This window comes from Oncorhynchus mykiss, chromosome 15 (genome assembly GCF_013265735.2).
Source record: "Oncorhynchus mykiss isolate Arlee chromosome 15, USDA_OmykA_1.1, whole genome shotgun sequence".
Taxonomy (NCBI): Eukaryota; Metazoa; Chordata; class Actinopteri; order Salmoniformes; family Salmonidae; genus Oncorhynchus; species Oncorhynchus mykiss.
The window spans coordinates 72,958,862-72,981,958 of record NC_048579.1 but is presented as its reverse complement, the minus strand read 5'-3'; the positions used below and the strand labels follow the sequence as shown (position 1 = coordinate 72,981,958).

The 23,097-nt window shown below is 44.8% G+C and overlaps 1 protein-coding gene across 13 annotated transcripts in view; it reads left to right on the top strand.

Moving 5' to 3' along the window:
* The window catches only part of LOC110490803 (serine/threonine-protein kinase WNK1), a 183,755-nt gene extending 161,012 nt beyond the window's left edge, over positions 1-22,743 (top strand). For 8 of the 13 annotated variants that reach the window (XM_036945329.1, XM_036945328.1, XM_036945325.1 and 5 more), the window contains 10 exons: positions 1,146-1,232; positions 1,522-1,558; positions 1,693-1,763; positions 1,980-2,485; positions 5,540-5,745; positions 6,624-6,839; positions 7,778-7,873; positions 12,535-12,576; positions 16,318-16,556; positions 17,336-22,743. In XM_036945329.1, the coding sequence (XP_036801224.1) occupies positions 1,146-1,232; positions 1,522-1,558; positions 1,693-1,763; positions 1,980-2,485; positions 5,540-5,745; positions 6,624-6,839; positions 7,778-7,873; positions 12,535-12,576; positions 16,318-16,556; positions 17,336-17,719 (1,884 nt within the window). In that variant the 3' untranslated portion in view covers positions 17,720-22,743. The remainder of the gene's footprint in view (positions 1-1,145; positions 1,233-1,521; positions 1,559-1,692; positions 1,764-1,979; positions 2,486-5,539; positions 5,746-6,623; positions 6,840-7,777; positions 7,874-12,534; positions 12,577-16,317; positions 16,557-17,335) is intronic. The other 5 variants (XM_036945319.1, XM_036945321.1, XM_036945320.1 and 2 more) reach the window with 5 other exon arrangements.
* The last annotated feature ends 354 nt before the right edge of the window (positions 22,744-23,097 follow it).

The window sequence follows — 23,097 nt, the reverse complement described above, 5'->3', positions numbered from 1 at the left end:
CCCTTTCTCAACTTCATATTCATCATCTCCAGCACCTCCCCTTTCTCAACTTCATATTCATCATCTCCAGCACCTCCCCTTTCTCAACTTCATATTCATCATCTCCAGCACCTCCCCTTTCTCAACTTCATATTCATCATCTCCAGCACCTCCCCTTTCTCAACTTCATATTCATCATCTCCAGCACCTCCCCTTTCTCAACTTCATATTCATCATCTCCAGCACCTCCCCTTTCTCAACTTCATATTCATCATCTCCAGCACCTCCCCTTTCTCAACTTCATATTCATCATCTCCAGCACCTCCCCTTTCTCAACTTCATATTCATCATCTCCAGCACCTCCCCTTTCTCAACTTCATATTCATCATCTCCAGCACCTCCCCTTTCTCAACTTCATATTCATCATCTCCAGCACCTCCCCTTTCTCAACTTCATATTCATCATCTCCAGCACCTCCCCTTTCTCAACTTCATATTCATCATCTCCAGCACCTCCCCTTTCTCAACTTCATATTCATCATCTCCAGCACCTCCCCTTTCTCAACTTCATATTCATCATCTCCAGCACCTCCCCTTTCTCAACTTCATATTCATCATCTCCAGCACCTCCCCAACATCAACATATGTGAAAATGTCACGTTTATTATTTTTTTGTAGTAAAAAAAAAGATGGAGGAAGTGAAATGTTTCCAGTGACATCATCGGTGTGCATCGTGATTTTAACCAATTATGAGGAAGTATTGCCAATTTCCAATTAATTGTGTACTAATTGGAAACTATCTTTCTGACTACAGAAATGTGCAATTTTGGGGTGGTGCTGGAGATGAGGAATATGAAGTTGAGAAAGGGGGAAATGTCCTTTTAATATATTGATTTTGAACGTCACCTGGATACCTTGGCTTGAAGACAGTCTTTGACTAAATTAAACCCAATCTAGGATTTTACCTAAATCTTTCAGTCTTTTCAAATATTTTCTGGAAAAATGAAAGCTAAACGTTTGCTGTGATTCATAACATTTTTGCTAGATGAAATTCAACAGTAATTCATGTCTAGAGACCAACTAGTTTGATGTGTTCTGAGTTACCGTGTGAGGATGTGTTGCCGTCTGTTTGACTATCGTCTATAACGGCTTGTTGTGGCCCACTAGTCTCAGCAGCCTCTGGAAGACCTGGATGCCCAGCTGAGGAGGGCCCTGAGCCCAGAGACGGTCTCTGTCAGCTGTGTCACCACACAGGTACCATAACCACACACACACACGCCCCCTTCAGGCCTGGACGAATGACAATGTATTTATTAGTTGTCGAAATGTCAGATTTAGTTGTATGTTTTTGACCTTGAAAAAGTATATGAATACTATTTCTTCTAATCTGTCTTTTGTAGTTTTGTAGCCGTTATTAGTCTGCTCTGTCTAATACTGCCATCACTGTCATGCTCCTGTACAGCTCATGTGGTGGTATGTGGAATGTTTGTTGGTGTGACTCTAGACAGGACAGTCACACTGTGTTCTCCCCCCTGTACCATAGTCCTCCCTCACTGGGATGCCTGCAGGTGGCCAGCCAGGTGTGTACTTCAACATCTATCCGTACTCCCATTTTGAAATGGTCGTGCTACCTGTTAGTGTGTTGTCCTTTTCTTTTGGGATGTTTTGCCGACTGTTGCATTGTAACGTGACGATGTCTCATTGGTCGTTTCAGTGCCTTTCTCTCTGGAAGGGGAACCAATCATGTCGCCTATTGCTGGAGGATTCCAAATGGGACGATTCCAGGTATGGAATTCTAGCTGTACCTTTCCAGCTCTATTTACCTGATTGGGATATTCCAGCGCTGTCTGTCTGGTGGTCAGAGTCTGCAGTCTCTATGTTCTTCATCCATCTCTCTTCAGAATAGTTTTCTATGATTGTAGTGATGGTCCTTATGGCTGATCTGGGCCTTTAAATTCTGTCTTTTCATAATCTCTCTCCATCACTTGTCCCCCTCCCCAGGTCTCTGTGGCTGCAGACCAGCGTCCCCACAAAATCGAGGGAGGGAGCCCCACAAAATCCTCCTCCACCTCCTCTTCCTCCTCTTCCTCCTCCTCTTCCTCCAGCCCGGAGAACACACTGCACAATGTCTCCTCCCCTCTCCACGGAGGTAAGACTGGCGGGGGAGATGTTGTGGACGGCCTGCCCTCCCTCCCCCACCGGACCGCCTCCCCTCAGCCCACCACCATTGGCCGCTTCCAGGTCACCACCAACGCACCGGATGCCAGGGTGGGCCGCTTCTCAGTGAGCCGAGCCCAGGATGAGGCAGCCGAGGCTGGGTTGGAGCAAACACCCGCTTCCCAGGCTAACGGGCCTAGTATTGATCCTGGCTCGGCCACCATGCTCCTCAGCCCAGAGGACAAACAGAGCTCCCTGCCCAGCCTCAACAACTCCTACATGAGCTCTGATAACAACTCTGAATTTGAGGACGAGGACTTGAAGAGGGAGGTCAACCGGTTACGGGAAAAGTAGGTTTACCCTGTTTCTCTCTCCTCTCTTCTGCTTTAGTAGGTTTACCCTGTTTCTCTCTCCTCTCTTCTGCTTTAGTGGGTTTACCCTGTTTCTCTCTCCTCTCTTCTGCTTTAGTACGTTTTACCCTGTTTCTCTCTCCTCTAACTTAGTGGGTTTACCCTGTTTCTCTCTCTTCTCTTCTGCTTTAGTAGGTTTACCCTGTTTCTCTCTCCTCTTTTCTGCTTTAGTGGGTTTACCCTGTTTCTCTCTCTTCTGCTTTAGTAGGTTTACCCTGTTTCTCTCTATTCTGCTTTAGTAGGTTTACCCTGTTTCTCTCTCCTCTCTTCTGCTTTAGTAGGTTTACCCTGTTTCTCTCTCTTCTGCTTTAGTAGGTTTTACCCTGTTTCTCTCTCTTCTGCTTTAGTAGGTTTACCCTGTTTCTCTCTCCTCTCTTCTGCTTTAGTGGGTTTACCCTGTTTCTCTCTCTTCTCTTCTGCTTTAGTAGGTTTACCCTGTTTCTCTCTATTCTGCTTTAGTAGGTTTACCCTGTTTCTCTCTCCTCTCTTCTGCTTTAGTAGGTTTACCCTGTTTCTCTCTCCTCTCTTCTGCTTTAGTGGGTTTACCCTGTTTCTCTCTCCTCTCTTCTGCTTTAGTAGGTTTACCCTGTTTCTCTCTCCTCTCTTCTGCTTTAGTGGGTTTACCCTGTTTCTCTCTCCTCTCTTCTGCTTTAGTAGGTTTACCCTGTTTCTCTCTCCTCTCTTCTGCTTTAGTGGGTTTACCCTGTTTCTCTCTCCTCTCTTCTGCTTTAGTAGGTTTACCCTGTTTCTCTCTCCTCTCTTCTGCTTTAGTAGGTTTACCCTGTTTCTCTCTCCTCTCTTCTGCTTTAGTAGGTTTACCCTGTTTCTCTCTCTTCTGCTTTAGTAGGTTTACCCTGTTTCTCTCTCTTCTGCTTTAGTGGGTTTACCCTGTTTCTCTCTCCTCTAACTTAGTGGGTTTACCCTGTTTCTCTCTCCTCTCTTCTGCTTTAGTGGGTTTACCCTGTTTCTCTCTCCTCTCTTCTGCTTTAGTAGGTTTACCCTGTTTCTCTCTCCTCTAACTTAGTGGGTTTACCCTGTTTCTCTCTCCTCTCTTCTGCTTTAGTGGGTTTACCCTGTTTCTCTCTCTTCTGCTTTAGTGGGTTTACCCTGTTTCTCTCTCCTCTCTTCTGCTTTAGTAGGTTTACCCTGTTTCTCTCTCCTCTAACTTAGTGGGTTTACCCTGTTTCTATCTCCTCTCTTCTGCTTTAGTGGGTTTACCCTGTTTCTCTCTCCTCTAACTTAGTGGGTTTACCCTGTTTCTCTCTCCTCTCTTCTGCTTTAGTGGGTTTACCCTGTTTCTCTCTCTTCTCTTCTGCTTTAGTAAGTTTACCCTGTTTCTCTCTCCTCTAACTTAGTGGGTTTACCCTGTTTCTCTCTCTTCTGCTTTAGTAGGTTTACCTTGTTTCTCTCTCTTCTGCTTTAGTGGGTTTACCCTGTTTCTCTCTCCTCTCTTCTGCTTTAGTAGGTTTACCCTGTTTCTCTCTCCTCTAACTTAGTGGGTTTACCCTGTTTCTCTCTCCTCTCTTCTGCTTTAGTGGGTTTACCCTGTTTCTCTCTCTTCTGCTTTAGTAGGTTTACCTTGTTTCTCTCTCTTCTGCTTTAGTGGGTTTACCCTGTTTCTCTCTCCTCTCTTCTGCTTTAGTGGGTTTACCCTGTTTCTCTCTCTTCTGCTTTAGTAGGTTTACCCTGTTTCTCTCTCTTCTGCTTTAGTTGGTGTACCCTGTTTCTCTCTCCTCTCTTCTGCTTTAGTAGGTTTACCCTGTTTCTCTCTATTCTGCTTTAGTAGGTTTACCCTGTTTCTCTCTCCTCTCTTTTGCTTTAGTGGGTTTACCCTGTTTCTCTCTCTTCTGCTTTAGTAGGTTTACCCTGTTTCTCTTCTGCTTTAGTAGGTTTACCCTGTTTCTCTCTCCTCTCTTTTGCTTTAGTAGGTTTACCCTGTTTCTCTCTATTCTGCTTTAGTAGGTTTACCCTGTTTCTCTCTCCTCTCTTTTGCTTTAGTGGGTTTACCCTGTTTCTCTCTCTTCTGCTTTAGTCGGTTTACCCTGTTTCTCTCTCTTCTGCTTTAGTAGGTTTACCCTGTTTCTCTCTCCTCTCTTCTGCTTTAGTCGGTTTACCCTGTTTCTCTCTCTTCTGCTTTAGTAGGTTTACCCTGTTTCTCTCTCTTCTCTTCTGCTTTAGTCGGTTTACCCTGTTTCTCTCTCCTCTCTTCTGCTTTAGTAGGTTTACCCTGTTTCTCTCTCTTCTCTTCTGCTTTAGTCGGTTTACCCTGTTTCTCTCTCCTCTCTTCTGCTTTAGTCGGTTTACCCTGTTTCTCTCTCCTCTCTTCTGCTTTAGTGAGTTTACCCTGTTTCTCTCTCCTCTCTTCTGCTTTAGTAGGTTTACCCTGTTTCTCTCTCTTCTCTTCTGCTTTAGTCGGTTTACCCTGTTTCTCTCTCCTCTCTTCTGCTTTAGTAGGTTTACCCTGTTTCTCTCTCTTCTCTTCTGCTTTAGTCGGTTTACCCTGTTTCTCTCTCCTCTCTTCTGCTTTAGTCGGTTTACCCTGTTTCTCTCTCCTCTCTTCTGCTTTAGTGAGTTTACCCTGTTTCTCTCTCCTCTCTTCTGCTTTAGTGAGTTTACCCTGTTTCTCTCTCTTATGCTTTAGTGGGTTTACCCTGTTTCTCTCTCTTCTGCTTTAGTAGGTTTACCCTGTTTCTCTCTCTTCTGCTTTAGTGGGTTTACCCTGTTTCTCTCTCTTCTGCTTTAGTAGGTTTACCCTGTTTCTCTCTCTTCTGCTTTAGTAGGTTTACCCTGTTTCTCTCTTCTCTCTTCTGCTCGACTGACATGTTTCTGTTTGCTGTTATATATCCCTTCTTGAATTGTCACATTTAAGTGCTTATGTTTCCATTCCTAAAACCCCCAGATGTCTACCTTCACCTGAACTGTTTCTGTGCTATTAGACTGATTGGGTTTGGGGAAGATTTTGGGATATTCAGCTCCCTCTCATCTCTTCTCCAGGCACATGAAGGAGATCCAGGCCCTGCACACCAAGCAGAAGGATGAGATTGACTCCCTGTTCGCCAGGCTGGGCAAGGTGCCTCCAGCCGTGGTGGTCCCTCCGGCTGTAGCCCTGGCCGGTCGCAGGAGACGACCCACCAAAAGCAAGAGCAGCAAGTCCAGCCGCTGCAGCTCCTCCCAGGGCAGCAAGAGCCCCCTGCAACCAGGTACTACTAACCCCTGACCTCTGTCTGAACTGGTCCTATCAGCAAGAGCCCCCTGCAACCAGGTACTACTAACCCCTGACCTCTGTCTGAACTGGTCCTATCAGCAAGAGCCCCCTGCAACCAGGTACTACTAACCCCTGACCTCTGTCTGAACTGGTCCTATCAGCAAGAACCCCCTTGAAGCCCTTGACCTTAAGTGTGTTAGAGCCAGAGATGGAAAAGGAAGTGAGACACCCCACTCGCTGTTTGTCTAGTTCAATTGAAGTCAATTAACTTAGTAGACCGGACCCAGCTGCTATCGCATTGGTGTCTATGGGAGATATATATTTTCTTTCAATGGTAAACGGCCGGAATAAGCGATCTTCATTTATCCACCATCTTTGTTAGAGCCCACTATAGCCAGGTCCTGACCTCTAACCTGTGGTCCTCCTCAGTAGAGGGTATTGGCAGAGCCAGTGTGTTACAGTAGGGACTTTGTTACTGTACTGCACTCGCTTTCTCTTCTTCACAGGACTACTTGTGGCAAACCAGTCTTCTCTTCTCTCCTTCCTTCACTTTTAAACCATACAGTGAACTAGCTGTATTGTTTATGATGAAACCCAGCACTCTGCACCCTACCTACCTACCTACACTGTGGTTGTGGGACCTGCACCCTACCTATCTACCTATCTACCTATCTACCTATCTACCTATCTACCTATCTACCTACCTACCTACCTACCTACCTACCTACCTACCTACCTACCTACCTACCTACACTATGTGTGAGAGTCACTGTGTGCGTGTCTGCACTTTTGGAGGCTGTTCCCCTGACCTGTCCTCCTCCCTCCCCTGTTCTCCTCCTCTGTGTGTATGGTGTCTGTGTGTGTCAACTTCAGGCAGCACTTTATCTGCACAGAGCGCCCCCTCAGTGTACCCACCCTACCAGGCTCTCCTCCTGGCCCCTGGGGGCCTCCCCGACCCCAACCTCCACCCTGCCTCGGGGAGCCGACCCCGGCCCCTCAAGCATCTCGGCCCCTCCAGTGAAAACCTGTGCTCTGCCTACACCAGCGAAGCTACGCTGTCCGTGCCCAGTCTCTGTGCCCCCACCCAAGGTAGGCCCCACACAGCGCCCTACTGCCTCCGTCCCATTCGTCCTTCCATCTGCCTCCAGTAGGCCTCATTTGCCTTGTCTGTTGAGGAAAAGTTAATCTTCCACCACCACCACCACCCCTCCCCCACCCATACCACAACCCCTCCTCCACCCCATACCACCACCCCTCCCCCACCCCATACCACCACCCCTCCCCATACCACCATCACATAGGGATGGGAATTAGTAGTGTCCCCATCCTTCCCTGGATACCATCCCCAAAAAGTCTGTCTGTCGTAATGGTCTCTATTTGGGTGTTGCTCTGTCTTGTCCTGTCTTGTCCACTAGGGTTGGTACAGTAGAGGAATGTTTGACAGAGCCATTTTGCTCTGATACAGACAGTGGCACTGGACTGTAGTGTTGGGAAGGCTTACGATTAAAATAAAATCTCCCTTCAGTCGGCGAACACTATTGCTCTGGCTCAAGACAGTGGTGCATGTTGGGTATTTCAATTGGACTGTTGATTTGGGCACCTCTGTCTCAAGCTAGCCTTTCTTCCACACACTCAGTGGAAGCTCCATTACTGTCGGGATGGGGCCGCTCCTATTCCTCCCACGCTACAGGGAGTGCTATTGCTCCCAGTGCAGCTCTATCCTCTCCTCCATCCCTCTCCATTCTCTCCATCTCCCTCTCTGTTGCTCAGTGTACTTACTGTTCCATTCTTACTGTGTGTATGTGTACCTCTCTCTCTCCCTCTTCCTCTCTCCTCTTTCTATCTCTATCCACCCCTCTCTCTCTCTCTCTCTCTCTCTCTCTCTCTCTCTCTCTCTCTCCCCCCTCTTCCTCACTCCTCTTTCTATCTCTATCCACCCCTCCTCTCTCTTTCTACCCCCTCTCTCCCTCTCCCTCCCTCTCTCCACCCCCCCTCTCTTTCTCTCCCCCTCTCTTTTTGTACCACAGGCTGTGTTACGTTCAGCTGTGGGTCGGAGAGAGTGACCATCAAACCAGGTGGTGGCAGAAGGACCCGTTTTCTGAGTACGCCCTGCTTGGCTCTTTGTGTGTAACGCTTCTTCCTTTGTCTTCTTTCTCCTTCACTTCCTACTTCCTGTCATGTGATTTATCTCTTATCTTCCGATTGGGAGCCTTTTCTCCTCTCTGGCATTTTCTCCTCTTTTTTTTATTTTTTAATTGGCCCCATTTATAGATAATTGTAGCTCAATGACCACTGATGATGCATCATCACATAATTAATGGATACATGTATGTAATGGCATTCTGTACAGTCGTGGCCAAAAGTTTTGAGAATGACACAAATATACATTTTCAGTCTGATGCCTCAGTTTGTATGATGACAATTAGCATATACTCCAGAATGTTATGAAGAGTGATCAGATGGATTGCAATTAATTGCAAAGTCCCTCTTTGCCATGCAAATGAACTGAATCCCCAAAAAACATTTCCTTTGAATTTCAGCCCTGCCACAAAAGGATCAGTTGACGTCAGGGATTCTCTCGTTAACACAGGTGTGAGTGTTGACAAGGACAAGGCTGGAGATCACTCTGTCATGCTGATTGAGTTTGAATAACAGACTGGAAGCTTCAAAAAGGAGGGTGGTGCTTGGAATCATTGTTCTTCCTCTGTCAACCATGGTTACCTGCAAGGAAACATGTGCCGTCAGCATTGCTTTGTATAAAAAGGGCTTTACAGGCAAGGATATTGCTGCCAGTAAGATTGCACCTAAATCAACCCATTATTGGATCATAAAGAACTTGAAGGAGAGCGGTTCAATTGTTGTGAAGAAACCAAGGGAGTGGGCTCACTCACAATTTTGCCTAAGAACACAGCTTTGAATCAAGAATGGTACCAACACATCCTCTGAGAGCAACTTCTCCCAACCATCCAGGAACAGTTTGGTGACGAACAATGCCTTTTCCAGCATGATGGAGCACCTTGCCATAAGACAAAAGTGGAAGTTAATATTTGTGTCATTCTCAAAACTTTTGGCCACGACTGTACGTTCCCTTCCTCGTGCATTAAAGTCATGTATCTAGTTTATAACCACAGACGGACCATGTGGAGGTAGAGCCTTAAACATCTGACCCCGTCTATAAACCATGTTGATTATTATTATCACCTATAGCAACAGTAATGGCTCCGTAAAGCAGGTTGAGCTATAAGACTGGTACAGTCTAGAACGGAGCTCTCCGACTCTGTTCCTGAGTTTTCACCCCAATCCCAGTTGGAACTAACCTGGTGCATCTTCTCAACCATCTAATTGTTAGAATCAGATGTGATTATGGTTGGAGTGAAAACCTACAGGAGAGTAGTTCTCTAGGAACAGGGCTGGAGAGAACTGTTCTAAAGTGAAGTAGATATCTATAATATTTGCTACTTGGCCCTCCACACTGATCCATTTCCACTGTGGCCCCATACTCTCCACTCAGGTCAACATCTCATCATAATATTATCATGTCTAATGTTTCTTCATCCATCTAATAATCACCCTGATTTAAACCGTACACGCTATACTTCTGAAGTTCTTGAATGATTGGAATGTTAATGTGGTCTGTACTACAGTACTACCCTTTAGTTATGGTCTGTACTACAGTACCACCCTTTAGTTATAGTCTGTACTACAGTACTAACCTTTAGTTATGGCCTGTACTACAGTACTACCCTTCAGTTATGGTCTGTACTACAGTACTACCCTTTAGTTATGGTCTGTACTACAGTACTACCCTTTAGTTATGGTCTGTACTACAGTACTACCCTTTAGTTATGGTCTGTACTACAGTACTACCCTTTAGTTATGGTCTGTACTACAGTACTACCCTTTAGTTATGGTCTGTACTACAGTACTACCCTTTAGTAATAGTTATGGTCTGTACTACAGTACTACCCTTTAGTATTAGTTATGGTCTGTACTACAGTACTACCCTTTAGTTATGGTCTGTACTACAGTACTACCCTTTAGTTATGGTCTGTACTACAGTACTACCCTTTAGTTATGGTCTGTACTACTACCCTTTAGTAATAGTTATGGTCTGTACTACAGTACTACCCTTTAGTAATAGTTATGGTCTGTACTACAGTACTACCCTTTAGTAATAGCTATGGTCTGTACTACAGTACTACCCTTTAGTAATAGCTATGGTCTGTACTACAGTACTACCCTTTAGTAATAGCTATGGTCTGTACTACAGTACTACCCTTTAGTAATAGTTATGGTCTGTATTACAGTACTACCCTTTAGTAATAGTTATGGTCTGTACTACAGTACTACCCTTTAGTTATAGCTATGGTCTGTACTACAGTACTACCCTTTAGTAATAGTTATGCTCTGTACTACAGTACTACCCTTTAGTAATAGTTCTGCTCTGTACTACAGTACTACCCTTTAGTTATAGTTATGCTCTGTACTACAGTACTACCCTTTAGTTATAGTTATGGTCTGTACTACAGTACTACCCTTTAGTTATAGTTATGGTCTGTACTACAGTACTACCCTTTAGTAATAGTTATGGTCTGTACTACCCTTTAGTTATGGTCTGTACTACAGTACTACCCTTTAGTTATGGTCTGTACTACAGTACTACCCTTTAGTAATAGTTATGGTCTGTACTACAGTACTACCCTTTAGTAATAGTTATGGTCTGTACTACAGTACTACCCTTTAGTATTAGTTATGGTCTGTACTACAGTACTACCCTTTAGTAATAGTTATGGTCTGTACTACAGTACTACCCTTTAGTAATAGTTATGGTCTGTACTACAGTACTACCCTGTAGTTATGGTCTGTACTACAGTACTACCCTTTAGTAATAGTTATGGTCTGTACTACAGTACTACCCTTTAGTAATAGTTATGGTCTGTACTACAGTACTACCCTTTAGTAATAGTTATGGTCTGTACTACAGTACTACCCTTTAGTAGTAGTTATGGTCTGAACTAATACCCTTTAGTAGTAGTTATGGTCTGTACTACAGTACTACCCTTTAGTAATAGTTATGGTCTGTACTACAGTACTACCCTTTAGTATTAGTTATGGTCTGTACTACAGTACTACCCTTTAGTAGTAGTTATGGTCTGTACTACAGTACTACCCTTTAGTAGTAGTTATGGTCTGAACTAATACCCTTTAGTAGTAGTTATGGTCTGTACTACAGTACTACCCTTTAGTAATAGTTATGGTCTGAACTAAAACCCTTTAGTAGTAGTTATGGTCTGTACTACAGTACTACCCTTTAGTAATAGTTATGGTCTGTACTACAGTACTACCCTTTAGTTATAGTTATGGTCTGAACTAATACCCTTTAGTAGTAGTTATGGTCTGTACTACAGTACTACCCTTTAGTAGTAGTTATGGTCTGTACTACAGTACTACCTTTTAGTAGTAGTTATGGTCTGTACTACAGTACTACCCTTTAGTAGTAGTTATGGTCTGTACTACAGTACTACCCTTTAGTAGTAGTTATGGTCTGAACTAATACCCTTTAGTATTAGTTATGGTCTGTACTACAGTACTACCCTTTAGTAGTAGTTATGGTCTGAACTAATACCCTTTAGTATTAGTTATGGTCTGTACTACAGTACTACCCTTTAGTATTAGTTATGGTCTGTACTACAGTACTACCCTTTAGTAGTAGTTATGGTCTGAACTAATACCCTTTAGTAGTAGTTATGGTCTGTACTACAGTACTACCCTTTAGTAGTAGTTATGGTCTGAACTAATACCCTTTAGTATTAGTTATGGTCTGTACTACAGTACTACCCTTTAGTAATAGTTATAGTCTGTACTACAGTACTACCCTTTAGTAGTAGTTATGGTCTGAACTAATACCCTTTAGTAGTAGTTATGGTCTGTACTACAGTACTACCCTTTAGTAGTAGTTATGGTCTGAACTAATACCCTTTAGTATTAGTTATGGTCTGTACTACAGTACTACCCTTTAGTAATAGTTATAGTTTGTACTACACTTCTCCCTCCTGCAGCCGACAGGTTGTCTTTTCTTCTGTCTTGTGTTAGCACCATTGATAATGTTAATGTGGAGAACCTTAGCAAACTTCATCCAGAAACCCCACCTTTCTCCAACTTTACCATGTGCTGTTCTCAGCCTCATCACATCTCATCTTCTCACCATTGGGCTAACTGATAGGAGAGAACCCACCCAGCCAACCAGATCCATGTCTTCCATTGCAAAGCAGACACAAAAGGAAAGACAAGCAATTGTTTGTTACCTGTTGAGTTGATGTAACTTATTCTGACTGGGTTTGACTCAATGAAAGGAGTTTGTACTTTCATTAATGGATGTTAATTAAGGTTGTATGAATGCCTTAATGATCCCTCTGCAGCTTAAACTCCTGCCAACCTCTGCTCTACACCCTACACTCCTATTCCCTGCACCCTAAACCCTACACCCCTCCACTCCTATTCCCTGCACCCTAAACCCTACAACTACACCCCTATACTACTATTCCCTGCACCCTAAACCCTACAACTACACCCCTACACTCCTGTCTTTTTAACCAAGGGGAATGAGCTGTAGAGAGGATCTGGATTTACCTCAGGAGGAGTGCTTGTTTTAGTTTGAATTGAAAACACTCAGTATGCTGTAGTCTGTTGTAGAAGGGTGAATGATTAACACACACTTTCTCCTCCAATCCTCACGCACTCTCCGTCCGTCCTGCGCTTCACATTCTCTCCGTCCACTCTTCAGGGAAGATGGTGAAAAAAGTCTGCCCCTGCAACCAACTCTGTAGTAATTATCTATTTTATGACCTTTGCCCCCACCCCCTACTGCCTCCTCCACCACCCTCACTCTCTGCACCCCCCTGTTCGGGTTGCAAAGTTAAAGAATCTTTCCCAAATGTCCCAGGTTTTCCAGAAATCCCATTTGGAGGATTCCCTCCCTGCTTATTCCCTTTCTGGAAAACCTGGACATTTTGGATAAGTTGCTGTAATTTTGCAATCCTACCTCCTGTTGCTCTCTGCTTTGAGTGTCTGTGCACTTTACTGCCCTGTGGATGTCAGCTGTGGCTTTAGTCGTGTGTCGGAGTCAACAAGGCTCTCCTCTCACAGGGTGACTTGAGCATTTCTCTGTTGTGACGATGACCCCATTCAAATGATCTATCACAGGGGTTCTCAAAGTGGGTTCCGTGGCCAGATATATAACAATGTCTTCTAAATGTCATTTTATTTTACGTGAAAATACTAACAGATTTTTTATAAATTGACCAAGGGATCCATGGAATAAGTTTTGAGGGTGTAATACGATACAATGTCATATTATTCATTTTCCATGTCTGTTCTTAACCCTGGGCAACATGCGCCTGCGGAGGCTCACAGGGATATTGGTATCCACAGTACTCAACCAATTATACAGTTTTCAAGTCGATACATCTTGTATTCCTCAAAAATGTTTGGGAAACATAAATAAACAACTGAGCAAGAGGACAAGTACATTCATGTCTAGTTTGAGAAACGGATGCCTCACAAGTTCTCAACTGGCAGCTTCATTAAATAGTACCCGCAAAACGCCAGTCTCAACGTCAACAGTGAAGAGGCGACTCCGGGATTCTGGCCTTCTAGGCAGAGTTGCAAAGAAAAAGCCATATCTCAGACTGGCCAATAAATATAAAAGATTAAGATGGGCAAAAGAACACAGACACTGGACAGAGGAACTCTGCCTAGAAGACCAGCATCCCGGAGTCACCTCTTCACTGTTGACGTTGAGACTGGACAGAGGAACTCTGCCTAGAAGGCCAGCATCCCGGAGTCACCTCTTCACTGTTGACGTTGAGACTGGACAGAGGAACTCTGCCTAGAAGGCCAGCATCCCGGAGTCACCTCTTCACTGTTGACGTTGAGACTGGACAGAGGAACTCTGCCTAGAAGACCAGCATCTCAGAGTCACCTCTTCACTGTTGACGTTGAGACTGGTGTTTTGCGGGTACTATTTAATGAAGCTGAGAATTGAGGACTTGTGAGACATCTGTTTCTCAAACTAGACATTAATGTACTTGTCCTCTTGCTCAGTTGTACACTGGGGCCTCCCACTCTTCTTTCTATTCTGGTTAGAATCAGTTTGCGCTGTTCTGTGAAGGGAGTAGTACACAGCGTTTTATGAGATCTTCCGTTTCTTGGCAATTTCTCATGGAATAGCCTTCATTTCTCAGAACAAGAATAGACTGATGAGTTTGAGAAGAAAGTTCTTTGTTTCTGGACATTTTGAGCCTGTAATCGAACTCACAAATGCTGAGGCTCCAGATACTCAACTAGTCTAAAGAAGGCCAGTTTTATTGCTTCTTTAATCAGAACAACAGTTTTCAGCTGTGCTAACATAATTGCAAAATTGTTTTCTAATGATCAATTAGCCTTTTAAAATGATAAACTTGGATTAGCTAACACAGGAGTGATGGTTGCTGATAATGGGCCTCTGTACGCCTATGCAGATATTCCATTAAAAATTAGCCATTTACATCTACAATAGTCATTTACAACAATGTCTACACTGTATTTCTGATCAATTTGATGTTATTTTAATGGACAACCAAATTGCTTTTTTTTCAAAAACAAGGACATTTCTAAGTGACCTCAAACTTTTGAACAGTGGTGCATGTATATAAAATAGATCATCCCTTTTACTCACCAATTTCGTGGTTTCCATTTGGTAGTTAGTCTTGTCTCATCGCTGCAACTCCAGTACGGACTCGGGAGAGGCGAAGGTTGAGAGCCATGCGTCCTCCGTAACACGACCCAACCAAGCCGCACTGCTTCTTGACACAATGCCCGCTTAACCCGGAAGCCAGCCGCACCAATGTGTCGGAGGAAACACCCGTACATCTGGCGACCGTGTCAGCGTGCATGTGCCTGGTACGCCACAGGAGTCGCTAGAGCGCGATGGGACAAGAACATCCCGGCCGGCCAAACCCTCCCCTAACTCGGACAATGCTGGACCCCATGGGTCTCCCGGTCGCGGCCCGCTGTGACAGAGCCTGGACTCAAACCAGGATCTCTAATGGCACTGCGATGCAGTGCCTTAGACCACAGCGCCACTCGGGAAGCCTTAAAATTATAGTTTTAACAATGTTTTGAGGCTAAAAAGTGTTTGTTCCCTTTGTTTACGAACATTGGAGTAAAACAAGGTTGTATTTTGAGTTCTGATGGGATACGACAATTTAACTAAGCACATGAGGCATTTATAAGTTAGATTCTTCAAGAATAATTGGATACTTATCAAGAATGTACAAGTCAGAAAACGTATGTAGCAGGTGCTGATTGCCCCTTTAAACGTACGGTATTTTCGTTATTGGCCAACCTAAAAAATATTTCACCAGAGTTGTTGCAATGTGAATGGGAGTCATCCAGACCACAAAATGTTGAAGTCATGTTGTGTTTCAGCTGCTCCCCTCCTTCCCCCATCTCTTCTAGTTTAGAGCATGGCTTGTCCTGTGGACTCCATTACCCAGAGTTCCACTGGTGCTGCAGTCATGACTCAGTGTATCGCTGCTTTACGTCATGGCTTTCCCCCCCTCTAATTTTCAATTTTTCTATACTTAAAAAAAAAACTTGACTCAGTAGCTTGTTAGAAATGCCAAAGGTCTTCAATGATTGAACTTAGTTTATCTATTGAACAATAATTACATTTTAGGAGTTTGTTTTTCTATCATAGCTTCATTTATTGTTTGCAACAGAAATGCATCAGGTCCTTGAGTTCCTATTGCAGCCAGCTACTGCATGACTACTGCATGTATGTGATTATTGTTGAGACATTGCAGTAGGCGACTGTGAAAAAGGAGCTGATGAATTTTCCCATACTCACTCTCACCTCTGGTGTATTTTGGGTTCTGGCTCTGCTTCCAGGAAGAGAGGCACTAAACAGCTAACCTTTTTAAAGCCTGTTTGCAGCTCAATACATCTGTTCTCATGTAATGCTTGCTGTAATATAATGCCTGTTAGTGTTTTAGGAAGGCTGCTGATACAGAATGACTGTAGACAACATTAGATAACATTTTGTTTTGAAATACAATTCATAAAGTCTCCAAACGTAAACCACCATGATCTTAGGTCTTGGCCCAAATTAAATCCCCAACATGGATCTTGTGAGAGATGGGTCATTTTAGCTGTAAGTCTAAGCTAGTCATTGTTGATATATTGAACATTTTATCTGCAGACAGTGAATGTGTTTTTAAAATGGAGAATGTTCTGGTTCATTCAGGGTGATGGACTAAGACTTGTGTTACAGCTCCCTCTGCTGTTCATGTGCAGAACCCATTTGTCAGATTAGAGTAGATATTTTCATCCTGCTAAATGTTGGCCCAGTTCATCAGGATGGAGGAAATACATGCCTCAGAGTTGATCATAATGTGTCATAGGATCCTGTCCTGTTACGTTGACATAGCTAGAGTATGTCGTTAACCAACGCAAACACACTGACACCAAACAACTACCTACTCTACATATCCCATAACCCTCCTCTCTGTCTCTCCCGTCTCTCCAGGGACCAGCAGCACCAACACAGTGAGTGGTCCAGGAGGCCAGGGTCCAGGAGACCAGGGTTCAGGGGGTCAGAACCAGGGCCAGCCTTCTCCCAACCCCCCTCAACAGGGCCGGAAGGGCACGTTCACCGACGACCTGCACAAGCTGGTTGACAACTGGGCCCGCGACGCCATCAGTCTGTCCCAGGGCAAGAGTCGCTCCAAACAGCAACAGCAACCCTCACAGGGACACAGCTACCAGGTGAGTAAAGACAGATTTATTCATCAAAATAATGGGATGCTCAAGCCTTACCAATATGGTCCATGTTTGATTGTGTTGCTTATTTGAAATATAGATTACTGGAAGTGAATGTTATGGGGACGGGAATGTTATGGGAATGTTATGGGGACCGGAATGTTATGGAAATGTTATGGGGACGGGAATGTTATGGGAATGTTATGGGGACGGGAATCTTATGAGGACTGGAATGTTATGGGGATGTTATGGGGATGGGAATGTTATGGGGACGGGAATGTTATGGGGACGGGAATGTTATGGGGACGGGAATGTTATGGGAATGTTATGGGGACGGGAATGTTATGGGGACGGGAATGTTATGGGGATGTTATGGGGACGGGAATGTTATGGGAATGTTATGGGGACGGGAATGTTATGGGGACGGGAATGTTATGGGAATGTTATGGGGACTGGAATGTTACGGGAATGTTATGGGAATGTTATGGGGACGGGAATGTTATGGGGACGGGAATGTTATGGGGACGGGAATGTTATGGGAATGTTATGGGGACTGGAATGTTATGGGAATGTTATGGGAATGTTATGGGGACGGGAATGTTATGGGGACGGGAATGTTATGGTGTTTGTAAGCTGGATCATGAGTTGTTGATATGGGTCCTGGTCCAACCTCCACGTAGCATAGCTGAGATAGCTCTGGCCATGTAATGTAAGTGGTATGCTAGTATGGATATTGGAGAGCAGCCATGCAGTATCTCACCCTGGTGTCTCTTCTCCCTCTCCAGGCGACCCCGTCCACCAACAAGGGCCGTAAGTTCTCCGCCCCGAGTCAGCTGTGCCCCAGCAACGCCTCTTCCACCCCCGCTACCTCTCTGGGAGGCCGCAAGGGCTCCTTGTGTCCCCCTCCCCAGTACGGCGGGGTCGGGGCATGCTACCCCTCCTCCACTGCACCTTACAGCAGCGCCCAGTGGGTGGGATCCACGGGGTCCACAGGGCCGGGACAGGGTCAGGCCGGTATGTTAGCCTCCTCTCAGCCCCTGGTTGCCTCCTCCTCGCAGTACCCCTCCTCTGCCACTGGGGGGCAGGGCTCCCTGCAGGGCTTCCATCACATCAGCACTTTGCAGAAATCCGTCAGCAACCCTGGAGGCCCCAACCTGAGGACCACGTAGTGGCCATGAGGGGATGTTAGCCATGCCGGGCTGAGAGACTGACAGACTGAGGGAGAGAGACATGAGGAATGAAGGGTGTCTGTGTTACAAGGGGGAGAGGGGCTTGTGTGTTACAAGCGACATCATGGTTGGTGGGACTGTATTGAATGTGAATGAGCTGGCTGTGAAGAAGAGGAGGAGCAGGAGAGAGAAGAGTCAGCTGCTGTGTGAAATGGTGCACCACTCTGCACTCTTCTGTTTCCTTGAAGGATAACAGGAGAGGGACACACTTCCCCTCTCCCCCCACCCCCCACCCCGAGGTCAACTGTGGGCCTTGGGGGTCGAAGAAAGACGCAAAACGGGACAAGGAATACCAATGGACACGAGTGCAATGTTGTGGCCAAAGAGGCCAAAGAGGGTTAATGTGACAATTACTATTGTAAAATGTGTGTGTGTGTGGTGATGGGCTTTGTTCCTTCACTGTGTCTGGCTTTTACATGTACTCTATAGTAGAGACCAGAGCCTTGTACTGATCTCAGAGAGGAGGGATGGAGGAAAGTAACAGACCAAGGGGGGTGGTGGTGTACTTATCGTTGGGGAGCTGCAGTACATAGCTAACCCCCTTTCTCCTCTCACCTATCTGAGCCCCCCCCTGCCTGTTCAGCTCCTCCTGCTGGTAACTGACCTCCAGAACAGAGCTTTAAGTGACTGTACAGTACTATACAGCTCCTCCTGCTGGTAACTGACCTCCAGAACAGAGCTTTATGTGACCGTACAGTACTATACAGCTCCTCCTGCTGGTAACTGACCTCCAGAACAGAGCTTTAAGTGACTGTACAGTACTATACAGCTCCTCCTGCTGGTAACTGACCTCCAGAACAGAGCTTTAAGTGACTGTACAGTACTATACAGCTCCTCCTGTTGGTAACTGACCTCCAGAACAGAGCTTTAAGTGACTGTACAGTACTATACAGCTCCTCCTGTTGGTAGCTGACCTCCAGAACAGAGCTTTAAGTGACTGTACAGTACTATACAGCTCCTCCTGTTGGTAGCTGACCTCCAGAACAGAGCTTTATGTGACCGTACAGTACTATACAGCTCCTCCTGCTGGTAACTGACCTCCAGAACAGAGCTTTAAGTGACTGTACAGTACTATACAGCTCCTCCTGCTGGTAACTGACCTCCAGAACAGAGCTTTAAGTGACTGTACAGTACTATACAGCTCCTCCTGCTGGTAACTGACCTCCAGAACAGAGCTTTAAGTGACTGTACAGTACTATACAGCTCCTCCTGCTGGTAACTGACCTCCAGAACAGAGCTTTAAGTGACTGTACAGTACTATACAGCTCCTCCTGCTGGTAACTGACCTCCAGAACAGAGCTTTAAGTGACCGTACAGTACTATACAGCTCCTCCTGCTGGTAACTGACCTCCAGAACAGAGCTTTAAGTGACTGTACAGTACTATACAGCTCCTCCTGCTGGTAACTGACCTCCAGAACAGAGCTTTATGTGACCGTACAGTACTATACAGCTCCTCCTGCTGGTAACTGACCTCCAGAACAGAGCTTTAAGTGACTGTACAGTACTATACAGCTCCAGTAGAAGTCCATTATGAGTTGTGTAGCATGTTGAGGAGATGTGAGGAAGGTTATGGGGTCAAGGAATGAGTTTGTGAGGCTGAGGTGTGGGACTGGTGCCATGTATGTAGCTGGTCAGGCAGTGTTGACATCCGGAACCACATGTACTGCTATTCCTATATATCATTTAGGATGTTCATTGGTGTGTGTAAGTGGAGAGTCAGTAGAAAAGGCCTGGGGGTTCATACCCTGCTCTACCCCTCCTGTTGCCATGGGATGCAATAAGAACACCGTGATAGAAACCTCCTCCTTAATATAATAATAACACATAAAGTGACCTTCATTAGGAAAACAATCCATGACCAGATTCAGAATGTCATTTTTTTATGATTTTTTAAGAATTTGGGATTATGATGATTCCATGTTTGATTAGTGTTTTAATTATTTTCCTCTGTCCCCATTGAACTGAGGAGACTCTTCTGTAGCATGATGAAAGGGTTAACGCTAGGGTTGACCCTCCTATCCAGGAACTCTCTCTCAGTATAGGGCCTTTAAAGAAACTACATCTCCCAGTATATAGGGCCTTTAAAGAAACTACAACTCCCCTCTAACCATGCTAACCATCTCTTTACATGATTGGAGGGGAGTAGTGTGTGTGAGACCCATCTATCCCAGTCTTAACTTCAGGCTTATAGTTACTCCATTTTAAAATGTGCTGTATCTGGGAGGCTGATGAGATCCCCATCCTGAAGCATAAAGTCTGTACAAGCTGGCTCGTAGTTCCCATCTACATATCCCTAATGAGAGAGCCCCCCTGAACTAACACAGACAGGACTGAAGTAGATTCTCTCAGACTCAACTCCATAGTCTTCTTTTTCACAGGTGGTTTAGCTCTGAGGGAATGCAGGGTGAACGGAAGGAGGTATGTCCTGTTGGCTCTCTGTGTCACACATTATATTGTTTTCACGGTTGTGAGGTAGGTTGGTGTTGGTCCTGCGTGGACCCAGAAACGGACAGGTCTCGGTGGGGCAAGGAGAGGACTGGACGTGGGCTGGGCTTGGAGGTAGGCTGCATGGTGGATGAAAAGTAATGCCTTGGATCTCCAGCAACACAACGCCGTCTGTCCTTGAGGGCTTGTGAAGCTTTCAAACCTATGATCTATTAGTAACATAAAGCCTTTTATAATCATGATGTTGACAGCGTTAGGGGCCTCGATCTCTCTATTTCTGAGTCTTTTCAATAGTGTGATTGAAAACAAAAATGTACATTATTATTCTATTTAAAAAAAACAAGAAATGAAAAAAAGACAAGTGTTCTGTATGGACCTGTATTTACCCATCAGTTTCTGATGTTGAAACACTGTGATTATTATAAATGTTGTTGGACAACATGAGTTTAAGAAGAAAAAAGACAGAAAAATACAAACAAAAAGACAGTTGGAGGAAACGTTATGGTGGATTGGTAATACTTAGGCTGAACAAAATAACAAAATAAAAGGCTAGCTATTTTCCTTATCCAGTACTTATCGAGGTCACTTTAACCTTTCTTCTCTTTCTACTTTCTTTATATTAGATAAATGTGAATGTTAAATGGACTCAATTAACGTACTTGAATAGTAACTTGGGGTTGAGTGCCAAATAACACCCTATCCCTTACACGGTGTTCAACCTTTCACCAGGAGCCGATAAGACCTCGATCAGGGCCCATGGGGCTCTGGTCAAAAGTAGTGCACTATATAGGGGATAAGGTGCGATGTAGGACTCACCCTTGGTCTTTTCCGTGTCCTTTCGCCCCCCAGTACTCCAGTGAGAGCTCTGCTAGAGTTTCTAGTGCCTTCCATTATTTATTTTGCTTCTTTTTTTTTGAACAGTTTCTTTGACATAATGGAGTAACGGAAGTGCTGTTGATTTCTGCTACATTGAAGTGCTTTACTGGCTCTGTGGGTACAAAAGTCAAAGGTACACTGGGAAGGGGAGACGGGGGAAGGTGGGCTGTGGGGTTTTTGTTTCTTTGTGCCATTTATTGTGTTAGTATTGGGGTTAAATACATTTTGATTTGGGGGGGCGGAAGACAGACTTAGTCCTAGACTCTGCAGAGAGTAGGACTGGATCTGATGGTGAAGCTTGGACAAACTCTGTATTTGAAACAGACAAAGGAACGCAGACAACACAACAACAGAGTGAGGCTGAACCAGGGTTACCTTAACATTTAAAATAAAGGGTCTGTTAGGAACGGAATGCTTGACTGTTCCGTTTGTTCTAGTGTTCGGGGGACACGTTTCAGATGCTAGAACCATTCATTCAGTATGCAAGAGCTCTCTAGCTAACACTGAGCCTATCATTAGACCCACTACAACAATCAGGCTATCTTTACTGACGGCCTGTCCACGGAGCCTTGAGTGTGTCCGACACCAGGCAGCACGGTATACAAGCCTCGTGTTGGTGGTGAAAGAGAGGGGAGGAAGTGGTAGACGGATAGGAATAGAGAAGAGAAAGTCAGTCAGTGAGAAACGGTATTTGTGAGAATGTCTCAAAAGAGTTAAAACCAGATTGTGGTGTTTTATAGTTTACTAACCAGGCATAATGTGTGTCTACTGTCAGTGGGGCAGTCTTAGGTTGTGTCCCCCAAATGACACCCTATTCCCTATATAGCGCACTACTTTTGACCAGAGCCCTATGGACCCTGGTCAAAAGTAGTGCACTAAATAGAGAATAGGGTACCATTTTGGACGTAGTCTTTACAGTAGTAGTTGTGACTGGGCCCTATGCCATTTAAGGTGGGTAAAGTGAAAGTGGAGTTGAGGTAGAAGCCAGGGCTAGTGGAGGCAGAAGAGGAGAGGTCAGGGGACTCTCTATCTCCAACACATGGCAGTAGTACTGTATGCTGTGCTGCTGGGTTGAGGTAGAAGCCAGGGCTAGTGGAGGCAGAAGAGGAGAGATCAGGGGACTCTCTATCTCCAACACATGGCAGTAGTACTGTACGCTGTGCTGCTGGGTTTGACCAACAAGTGACTTCCTCACCACAAATGCTGGTGGTTCAAGCCCAGCTATTTCATCATCTGCTTAATGCTGCCCCAGTCTCTTTAATGAAACCACCTGTGGCTTTTAGTGCAGGTTTGTAGCTTGTTCTAAAGTAGCAGACAGTCTCACCACTCACAATGAAGACAAATAAATGGTTGGTTCCATCATTATTAGATTTATTCGACATGGATGTTTTAGTTTTTTGGTTGATGTCCTTCTGGTCTTTTTGGAAACCTTACAAAATGTTGTAATGATAGATGAACAGTGTCCGTGTCTTTCTCGTTACCTGACAGTGTTGTAGACAGTAAAACTGGTCCAGTCTGTGTACAACAGAATAGTTCATTAACCCCTTATCCTTTTCAAAGCAACTGTACAAAACCATTACCTGGGGTCAAACATGTTTAAAACCGTAGAAAAGTGATTTTTAATAAACACTCGTCACCTTAACTACTGATTAGCTTACAGGGACTGCTAGACCTATCGCCTTCTGCTTAGCGCTTCAGTCGTCTCTCCTCACTGTAAACATGTCTGCTACGGGAAATCACTTGAAAACAGATGGTAGATTCTCAATCATTTGTCTTTTCAGAGTGACTATGTTGTATCCTGGATATTTAAAACCGTTAAAAACAGTTGGGGGTTTCCTTTGTAAAACGTTTTGTGGATTGAACTTTTCGTTGTTACTGGAGGCCCTCAGTACAGCAGTACAGTACTTACTGGAGGCCCTCAGTACGACAGTATAGTACTTACTGGAGGCCCTCAGTACAGTACTTACTGGAGGCCCTCAGTACAGCAGTACAGTAC